At 46.4% G+C, this 11,051-nt stretch overlaps 1 protein-coding gene across 4 annotated transcripts in view; it reads right to left on the bottom strand.

The window, feature by feature from the left end:
* Nucleotides 1-2,944: 2,944 nt before the first annotated feature.
* The window catches only part of LOC115466187 (1-acyl-sn-glycerol-3-phosphate acyltransferase alpha-like), a 46,161-nt gene continuing 38,054 nt past the window's right edge, over nt 2,945-11,051 (bottom strand). For all 4 annotated transcript variants that reach the window (XM_030197288.1, XM_030197289.1, XM_030197286.1 and 1 more), the window contains exons 6-7: nt 6,211-6,283; nt 2,945-5,958 (exon numbers count right to left, since the gene is read on the bottom strand). In XM_030197288.1, coding sequence (XP_030053148.1) covers nt 5,801-5,958; nt 6,211-6,283 — 231 coding nt within the window. In that variant the 3' untranslated portion in view covers nt 2,945-5,800. The remainder of the gene's footprint in view (nt 5,959-6,210; nt 6,284-11,051) is intronic.

Here is an 11,051-nt window from a genome sequence, read left to right as displayed (position 1 = left end):
TGCCTGTGACATCACATTTTCAGAGCCAAGACTGGTTCATTGTGTGTGCCTGTGACATCACATTTTCAGGGCCGAGACTGGTTCATTGTGTGTGCCTGTGACATCACATTTTCAGAGCCAAGACTGGTTCATTGTGTGTGCCTGTGACATCACATTTTCAGGGCCGAGACTGGTTCATTGTGTGTGCCTGTGACATCACATTTTCAGAGCCAAGACTGGTTCATTGTGTGTGCCTGTGACATCACATTTTCAGGGCTGAGACTGGTTCATTGTGTGTGCCTGTGACATCACACTATCCATTGTGACATAACATAAACTGTGATAAAAAAAACTTTCGAGCCAAACACAATCTAAAGATAGTGAGGGCCTGTACTAATCATGCAAAGTAACTGCCTAACACTCACAGTTAATATAATAGTATGTAAACAGCCAGCAGCTCATAAGAACCTCAGCAACAACTGATTTCACATGGTTCAAAATTATCTTTGACATATACATTTTGTGCTTATTTGTAAATATTTTCCTCAACTCAGATCAAATTAATAAAGCCAAAAGCTGAACTTATCTTACAAAGGAACCGTTGCCTGGAGCTGCCTTCCTGGGGAAGTTCTGAGGTTGTCTCCTAGACCTCCAGGTTTGCTCTGGGTCTTCTGGAACCTCTTGGTTAGATCTATTTCCTGGACTAAGGCTGCCAACTAGATCCAATCCTAGGTTTACCTGTTGCATGCAGGAACTTGTAGTTCTGATTTTTCCCCATTGCATTCTCTAAGAAAAGCAAGACTACAAGTCCAGCATGCACTGGGGTAAACCCAGGCTGGATCAACACTGTCCTACAAAATCTGTCCTGGAATCTGAGAGGCAACTGGAACACCAGACTGAGGCTTGGAAGTTAGAAATCCAGGACTGGTCCAATATCTCCTGCCAACCTCTGCTGGTTCAATCTGTCCTCCTTTTTCTGCAGTTATATGGTAACCCCAGCCTGGCTGCAAGTAATTAATACCTTTGACTCCTGTGGGTACGGATGGGGATGGAATGGATCTTAGCGGGTACAGGTTAGATTCCACTGGGGATTGGTGAAATTGTTGTCCCAGACTTCGGCGGGAGGGGGGTCCAGAGCCAAGGTGAGGGGGCACATTTTAGCCCCCCCCCCCCCGCCACCAATCCCCCCGCCGCCACTGCCGCCACCCGCCCCATTGCCGACACCAACAACTTTGATCCCCCCCTGCCGCCGACCCTCTCAACCCCCCCTCCCGCCACCAACCCGCTGTCGCCGTCTGCTACCTTTGCTGACAGCCGAAGTCTTCTTTCTTTGTTTTGTTTCTGAGTCTGACGTCCTGCATGTACAACGTGAAGGATGTCAGACTCACAGAAACAGAATGAAGCCCTGCAGATCGCAAGGCTTCGTTCTGTTTATGTGAGTCTGACGTCCTGCACGTTGTACATGCAGGACGTCAGACTCAGAAACAAAACGAAGAAAGAAGACTTCGGCCGGCGGGGGTTGGGGTCCCCCGCCAGCAAAGGTAGCAGACGGCAACGGTGGGTTGGCGGCAGGAGGGGGGGTTGAGAGGGTCGTCGGCAGGGGGGTCCAGGGCCAAATCTACGGGGGCCCAGGCCCCCATGTCCCTACAGTAGCTAGGCCACTGCTCTATTGTAAACCTTCTGCCCTGCAGTGAGAATGCCACCTAGTGGTGCTTGTTTTACTCACATGCCATTTTCAGAAATCCCTTGCAATTTGAAAATACAGAGGTAGAGATTCAGCCTGTGGCAGTGTACTGACATCGAATATCTGGGTTTGTGCTGTTGGCTATCTCTTATGCGGTTAAGCACGATATTCAGTTACGTGACACCACTAACCATTTTAGTTGCCACCCTCCGGACTAACTCCGTCCTGTTTATATCTTTTTGAAGGTGTGGTCTCCCGAATTGGATAGAAAATCCCTGGACAAAGTGACCATTTGCTATAAATCCCCTGATGGTGTCACCCTGACTGAGGCCGATCCTGGGGAAACTATAGCGAGGTGTCGACTGTGCCCGAGGTCTTTTGTTCCAAAGGTTTTTATAGGGATGTGTAGCCACGTCCGAGACTTTTCTATCCAACGGATGTTTCAGTGAGGCTGGATTTGTGCAAACAGCCGCTGCCGAGAGTTTTAGTAACCAGGTGAGATTTATTAACAGGTGGACTTAGTTACAGTAGCACTGTGTGTTAGTACATTACACAGACAACCACAGAACACACAGCCGAATCGATAGGGCCAGTGCCCCTTCCTCAGGAACAGCGGAGGCATCTCTAGCGGGTGCCCCACTCCCTGCAGGGGCTCAAATGTCCAAAGTCCCTCGACACAAAACTTTCCTCGTTTTGTTTTGCGTTCCTGCTGGGTGTTCAAAACCTTATCCAGTCCAGAAGAGGGTTTGAGACAAGCACAGGGGCCAACACACATCATTCTCTGTTTTCCAAATTTTCCTGAAAATTTTTTTTTTTAACAGATTGAATCAGAGGAAGGCATATCTCCCATCAAGAACTTTTACAAAGCTAAAAATCTGCCGTAAAGTTTCCGGCGTATATATCATCCCTTCTGATTGTGCCTGTGTGTGAATGGCAACCCCTGGGACTCCCAGCTTAGATCTTGCTGCAGCTTACATACTGTTACTGCAGAGTGACACTGGAGCACAAAGCTCTGGGTGTGTTTTCTTTTTCCCTTGTATCTGATTTCTCCCTGTATAAACAATCACTTTAGGTGATGCCAGTGTGTGCGCACGTGCTGCTGTCTCTGAGTATCCCAGCTAGTCCACTGGTTGGACACCTTTCTGTTTGCTTGCTTAAAACACATACCAGCAAAGTGGAGAGGATACTACACTGCAGAGCTCAGGTCCTGTTCAGAAATGAGGGGAGTTGCTGTTGAATGCTCAGAATGGAAACCACCCCCCCCCCCCCCCCCCACAGTGACTGAGGGTATATGAGTACCAAAATTAAAAAATATATATTTTCAACTACTTAACTGTTCAGAGCCAAAGTAAACACATTTAGGAATTGCCACAGGAAGGAAATGAAAATTCAAATTAACACCTTACAGACTATTCCTCTGGTCTTGCTTCTTTCCCTCCTCATCGACTGATCCTTCCTCCACCCAGAACAAGTCTGACTCCAATGTTTCACAGGATCCTCCAATTTTTCCACAGTGGCTGTGGAAAGGTAATCCACACTCCTAGCGTGACCCATGCATCAAGTCCCAGCCCCCTCCTCTGTCCACCAAACACAAGACATGGTACACTTGGCTTTCCCTTTTAACATTTGTAGCCCAGGATGCACAAAGGGTAGACATTATCATCACCCCAGTCGGAACAGCTCTCTCTCACTCCTCCCTCCCACCCATCTCGCTGCCTTTCCTGACAATAAATGAGATGTCACAAAATGCTGACAAGAGCCTAAAAATGTCACCAGACTAAATATATCAAAAGTTAAATAAAAAATAAATAGATTTACAAAAAAAACAAAACAAAAACCTACAGCAGCGGCAACACAGGTGAGTCGGAACAAATCAGAGATGCATCTGTCAGCAAGGGTGAGGACAACCGACAGCAAGAGGGGGGTAAGTGTAATTCCCTTCCTTTCCAGCGCCCCTTCATGCAAGCAAGGAAAACATAATTAGTTGGCAGGAGAACAGCTCTCTATGGCACTGAGTCAGGAGTGAAGGGGCACTGCACCAAATATATCACATTCCCTCCCCCCCTCCCCCCCCCCCCCGAGGACAGTTTGATAAGAGCTAGAAGGGACCCAGAAGTGAGCTTATCCCTACCCTGTAACTCAGTGGTATTCTGCAAGCTACCACACTAACCCCCTAGTCACAGTTGCACCCCACAGTCAAATAGCGAAGAACAGCAAAGTTCACTACTACCCCCCGGTGGAAGGGTCAGAGCTGCACAGGGGATACAAATGAGTCGGAGGACTGGCAGAGGAAGCAAAGATCGTACTTTGTGGTCCCAAAACAGACCCTAATTTCTGCAGCCTGTCTTAAGGCAGTGTGCACGACAGGGGCATTCTCCGAGATCTGGGGGAGTCAGTGAGCTGAATGGAAGGAATGCTGTGCACACCCTGGGATTCACCTACTGGGGGACACTACCCCCCCCTTAATTCCCTACCCCAGGGAAGGGGGCAGAAAGAAAACTGGCAACCAAAAATCAATTCTAATATGTGAACAAATTCAGAGAGTTTAGCTACTATGGAACCTGAAAAGCTCTGGTGAACCTGATCTTACCCACACCAGTTCAGAAAACACTCCAGAAAAGACTGTGTTCTGGGCAAGAGGGTGGAAACAGCCCCCCCTTCCCTGCTTCCCTCCTTCCATCCTCCTCAGAGATGAAGCTCTGGATACCCTGGCCCCAGGTTTCTCTTCAAACAAGAAGGGACATTGGGTAGCTGGGGATACAGGGGAGGTGCTCCCTAATTTCTCACATCCTCAACTCTCTCTCTCGCTTGTCTACTTCATATCCAGGCAAAATAGGGGTCCTGGTCCGCAGAATACACAGGGTGATACTCAACATGACAATGAGCAATGGTGAAACTGACTCCTGTCTGCATCCCCACCCACCAACAGAGATGTCTTGAAGGGGTGAGGGGGGGGGGGGGAAATCCTCACTTGCCATCAGAAGAAACATTACGAAGCTGGGGACAATGGGGGAGGAAGGGGTGGGTCTGGGATTCTCTCTTGTGCCCTGAATAGGGCTGAGTTGTCCGTCTTAGGCTGCTCCTATTCTCTTCGATGTAATTCAGGTAACAACTGCACAGATGCGCCATGATTTCTCAGCAAGGTTACTTTGGGAGGAGGGTGTTTTAAGCCTGAATGGTATTGTTATTTCAAGAGAAGGTAAATGGACCCTAGCTGGGCACCATGTTCAGCTGAAATGTATGGATTTTGGCCCCCTTCCCTGCCCTCCAAAGTGTTTAGTGATGGTTAAGGCTCCGAAGATAACAGGATATATAAGTCAAAATTGAAGGGGGATATCTTAAGTTATCTTACCCTTCCAGCCAAAGGGAAGGACAAGATGGGGAAATGGGAAGGTTACTGAATTTTGGTTTCAGGTTTGCCCCATCTTGCCCGAACACCTGGTGTCTTTCAAGCAAGAAAGAGTGGAATTTGAAGACAAAACCCAGGCTTGCTCAAAGTCTTGAGGAGACGAAAGCCCCTCCTGGGGGGGAGAGTGTAACCCCCAGCAGAAGCAGGGCGGAGTTGGTCACTTCATGAAAAGGGTGGGAAGCCTGTCTTCAATCTGTGTGTGGAATTTAAGGTTGGGGGTTTCTCCGAGATGTGAGGAGAGGTTGCATCGGTGATAACTGCTGTAGAGATGCAGAGAAAGGGAAAGAGTTTGAGCTTGCAGAGTGACGTCGGCACTGTTGGCACTTATGGAATGGAACGCTGGAGACGAAGATAGTGAATAAGTAGAAAGGGCAGGGCAGCGACACTGAACCCACCCTGGTCCAAAATGGAACAAGCCATGCTGCTGCAGTATCCGAGTGACTGGAATAAGGATGGATCGTACCATTCTGCAAAAAAGGGGGAGGGGAGGCACCTTCTCCCCCACACCCTGTGGCCTGCCACTAGAATGACATACACTGGAGCGAAGTGTCAGATGGATGTGACAGTGTGACATCACTTCCTGTTCAGGTTCAGCTTGCAAAGTCTCTTCAGACTCTTGTCAGTGGATTGTCTTTCTTGCCATTCCTCAGAATTGCTGCTGGCTGTCCTCTTTCCTTCTTGTTGATTCTTCTGTGCTGTGGCCCTAGTTCCGGGCCCTCTCAAGGGACTCATTGGCTACAGGTGTCCCTGGACTGGCTCGGCTCTCCTGATAGTTCCAAGAAGGTGGCGAGCATCATCTTCCGGACACTATCCGCTAGCTCTGGCACCTCGTCCGGACCCAGTCCTCGTGTTTCTACCTTAGGAAGGATGCGTACCATGCACTTTCCTGTGGGGATGGTGACAGAGAGAGAGGAAAAGAGATAAGGTAATACAAAATATCAGAGAAACACAGGAGAAAAAGTTAGCACTAAGCCTGAAGCCTTGAGAAGAGAGACATCGAGCCCCCACCCAGTTCCCTGACACCTGTGATAGCGGTCACCCCTTCCGGCCTGTGCTAATGTCATCCAGCTCTGTACAAGCCATCACACCACGGAGCAGTCTATAATCAGTGAGGCAATGGGATTTGGAGATTCCTCACCTGTGGTAAAGCGACGCTCTTTCTTATTGTAGAAATCTTTATAGGAAGACATGACTATGGGTATGATGGGAACCTGTGGAGAGAAGGAATTTTTAACCATGAATCTGTATTTCTGCGTTTACTGTTCTCCCCGTCCCAACTTCTTACGCTCTTCCCATTACTTTCTCTGTCTTACAACGTCACCCTCGTGTAACCTCCTTCCTTTAACACAGCTAATTTAAAAAAAGCATCAAAGCCTTGTTCTACCACTTTCTGTTCTGTGATACACAGACAGGAAATGCACACTCGGGAATACTCTCAGCCCTTTGCCCCATGATGCCCCAGTGGTACTCACTAACACAGAAATAAATTTTTTTTTTTTTTGGGGGGGGGGGGGGGGGGTCAATATTTTTCAAAGCAACTTAACCGGCCAAGGTTAACTGCAGAAATAGGACCGTATAAAAGTCAGTCCTATCTTTATGTGGTAACCCATTGCTAGTTAAGTGCTGAATATTGCACTTAACTGAGGGTTGATGTGGAAGGGGCATGGGCGGGTCAGGAGGGGCATATCCAGGATTAGCACGCGCAGTTTAAGTGCCCGCATTTACACAAGTCTTTGAGCTGGGTTAAGTGAGGGTGCCCAAACTCACGCACATACATGTGGACTTAGTCGCTACTCTATAACACCCGTTACGCGCGTAATTTGAGTTAGAGGATTAGCACGAAGCACTTAGTTTCTGGGCACCTACATTTGGGCGCCCTTTACAGAATCTACCCCATAACGGGTAATTTTATAACTGGATGCCTGCATTTAGGCATCACTTGTCAACTGGATATAGACATTAGAAACTTCTCCATGACCATCAGCTAGTTTATAAAAACAAGTGTGTGCCCATACTGAAAGAGGTCTGGACCTTCTAGGAATAGATGACATGTGCAGAGAAGGACTGTAGAAGGCCTTCAAATATACTTCACAGCATCTAGAGATCAAAACGCTTAGAAAACTGGCAATTCTATCCGCTAGGCACCCACATTTACATGACTCTTGTGCATAGAATACTAACACTTCTGTGTATGAATGCCACTGAATATCAGCACTGGACTTGGTCAGCGTGATTTAACAGGGTATGAGCCGTCCTTCCCAGTTAAATCACACTGCGATCACACCTCAAATACTGTGTGGAATTCTGGTCACCGCATCACAAAAAAAAAGATATTGTGGAATTAGAAAAGGTACAGAGAAGGGTGACGAAAATTATCGGCTAGGGCTCTTCAGCCTGGAGAAGAGACAGCTAAGGGGGATATGACAGAGGTCTATAAAATAATGAGTGGAGTGGAACGAGTACACATGAATCGCTTGTTTACTCTTTCCAAAAATACTAGGACTAGGGGAGACACAATGAAGCTACAAAGTAGTAAATTTAAAATGAATCAGGGCAAATGTTTCTTCACTCAATGAGTGGAGTGGAGGAGTGGTTAGAGCACCAATATTGAAATCCAGAGGTGGCCAGTTCAAATCCCACTGCTGCTCCTTGAGATCTTGGGCAAGTCAAAATCCTCCATTGCCTCAGGTACAAACTTAGATTGTGAGCCCTCCTGGACAGAGAAATATCCAGTCTACCTGAATGTAACTCACCTTGAGCTACTACTGAAAAAGGTGTGAGCAAAATCCAAATAAATAAATAATAAATAACCTGTAATCAAACTCTGCAATTTGTTGCCAGAGATTGTAGTAAAAGCGGTTAGCTTAGCGGTGTTTAAAAAAGGTTTGGAAGGCTTCTTAAAGAAAAAGTCCATAGACCAATATTAAAATGGACTTGGGGAAAATCCACTGCTTGTTTCTAGGATAAGCAGCATAAAATGTATTGTACTTTTTGGGGATTTTCCCAAATACTTGTGGCCTGGATTGGCCACTGTTGGAAACAGGTTTCTGGGCTTCATGGACCTTCCGTCTGTCCTACTATGGCTATGCTTATATTCTTAATATCAACCCTCTAAATAATCCATCCTAAATGCCAATTAACAATTGTACCTATGGAAATGTATTCATTAAGCCTTAATTGTTTTTTGCTAAAGTATCTTGGTTGTAGTTTTAATGTTCCTAATTGTTCAAGTTAATCTTTTACAAACGAAATTAACCTAATACCTTTCAATTCTTATTATAAGTTAAACTTTCCTTCCTGTAACCAAATTCACTCTGTATCCTCTACCTTAACTATGTATTTAACTATGTATTTCTCTTCTTCCAGGAATAACATGTATATAATGTTTGTACGTTTGGGAAGCTTGCCAGGTGCCCTTGGCCTGGATTGGCTGCTGTTGTGGACAGGATGCTCGATGGACCCTTGGTCTTTTCCCAGTGTGGCATTACTTATGTACTTATGGTATTCACCATTTACGGATCTATGTAAGCCACATTGAGCCTGCAAATAGGTAGGAAAATGTGGGATACAAATGTTAAAAATAAATAAATAAATAACCACAAACAATCTTTATCCCCAAATCTTGAGAAGTATCCTGTAGAAGAGAAGAAACGAGTGTGACCCCTCCAGCGCATGTAGGGAAACAAGCAACAGAATGTGTAAAACAAGAGAAAATTGGTACATCAGGTTGCAAACTCACAAATACAGCAGGAAATACAAAAAGAACTCTTGTCAGCAACCACATGCAGATCAAAATCTGTGAGAAAGGTTGAAAAGAGGGGAACTTATATCTAAGCAGGAAAGATTGATAACAGCAGCACAAGACAGTAAGCTAACGAAATGATTCACAGCAAGCACAAAACCACCAGGAAAAATGCACAGAACCGAATACGGCTACACATCTTGTTGCTGGCTGTGATGTGTTGATGTCAGAATGCCTGTCTACTGGAAGACACAGTGGTGTAGCGGGGGCGGCTGCCACCCGGGGCGGATCGCCGCTGCACCCCCCCCCCCCCCGGGTGCAGACCAACACGACACCCCCCCACCGGCATAGCGCCACCCCGACACGGTCCCCACCTGTCTACGAGCTCCATCCATCTGCAGCGCTGCTGTAAAAATCGCTGCTGTAAAAATCGCTTCGTCAGCCCTTCCCTCACTCACTGTGTCCCGCCCTCTGACGTAACTTCCTATTTCCTCAAGGGCGGGACACAGTGAGTGAGGGAAGGGCCGACGAAGCGATTTTTACAGCAGCGCTGCAGATGGATGGAGCTCGTAGACAGGTGGGGACCGTGTCGGGGGGGGGGAGGCGCTGCGCTGGGGGGGTGGACGGATGCAGCCCCCCACCCGTTGACACCCGGGGCAGACCGCCCCCACTGCCCCACCCTTGCTACGCCACTGGGAAGACATAATATGCACGGTTTAGCCACTGGAAACTGTGTAAAAACTACAACACTCCCCTATGAGGAAAGGCTAGAGAGGCTAGGGCTCTTCAGCTTGGAGAAGAGATGGCTGAGGGGAGATATGACAGAGTTCTAAAAAAGTGAACTGGTGGATGTGAATCGTTTTGTTTACTCTTTTCAAAAATACTAGGACCTACCATTAAGAAACACAATCAGATCAACTCGAACATACCTAAATCTCCACTACCCAAGTTGCAAAGGACTCAAATACAAATCAACTTATGCATCCAGTGTCTCCTACATAAGCACACAACTGTGGAACGCACTACCGAAAGCCGTGAAAACAATGTACGACCACCTACACTTCTGGAAATTACTAAAAACCAACCTGTTCAAAAAGGCATACCCTACCAAACCAACTTAAGTGCCTAAACCATGCAACACAACGAAACCAAAGCTTGTAACAGACCTTGTACAACTCTTCCTCTATCCGATTCCCCTATGTGACTACAACACAGGAACCTTATTCGACCACATTAACTCTTTGTATTTGTTTCCCTACCAGAGAAGGGAAACGCCTCTACGGTACTACGTAAGCCACATTGAGCCTGCAAATAGGTGGGAAAATGTGGGATACAAATGTAACAAATAACAAATAATAAATTTAAAACGAATCAGAGAAAATATTTTTTTACTCAACATGTAATTAAACTCTGAAATTTGTTGCCAAAGAATGTAGTAAAAGCAATTAACTTAGCAGGGTTTTAAAAAGGTATGGATAATTTCCTAAAAAAAAAAAATCCTTAAGCCATTATTAAGATGAAATTGGAAAAATCCACTGCTTATTTCTAGGTTAAGCAGCATAAAATCTGTTTTAATCTTTTAGGATCTTGCCAGGTACTTGTGACCTGGATTGGGCCATTGTTGGAAACAGGATGCTGGACTTGATGGACCTTTGGTCTGTGAAAGTATGACAGCGCTTTTCTAACATTGACTGTGCCAGAAAAACCACTGAAGCGAATAAAGAGATTTGTGATCACCTGGGACCCTCCCATTCCTATTAAAGCATGAAAACTGGACAGCGTGATGAAGAAGAAACATACAAGAACAAACACTGTTAACAAACGTGTCCATGCCAAGTGATTATTCTGTGAATCGTGCAGAGAGAGAGACCTTCAAGTAACAAGAGATGCCTGTGCTGGTTCCAATCTCAAAATGGCTGCCAAGACCTCCAGTGGCCATCTCACAAGACGCCACTAGAAGTCCCAAAAGCTATTTTGACTGGAAAAAAAGGGAGCCACCGCCGGTAGGGTGGGCTCTGTAGAGGGGCTAGCAATGGGGTAGGGGCTCACTGCCAGGGGGTGGACTTTGGAGGGGGTCTTTTTTGTTCGGGTGCGGGGATAGTTTTGTTTCTGGTTTCTGCTGAAACCAAGCAGCCAATTTTCAGTTTTGACAGACACCAAAGATCCTGGTTTTGGTCAAACTCTAGAATGCTATCTGTTGTCCTACGTGGGTGTGTCTATATTTTGACATGCCAAGG

Source organism: Microcaecilia unicolor, chromosome 3 (assembly GCF_901765095.1).
Source record: "Microcaecilia unicolor chromosome 3, aMicUni1.1, whole genome shotgun sequence".
Classification (NCBI taxonomy): Eukaryota; Metazoa; Chordata; class Amphibia; order Gymnophiona; family Siphonopidae; genus Microcaecilia; species Microcaecilia unicolor.
This window is presented reverse-complemented; position numbering and strand designations above follow the sequence as displayed.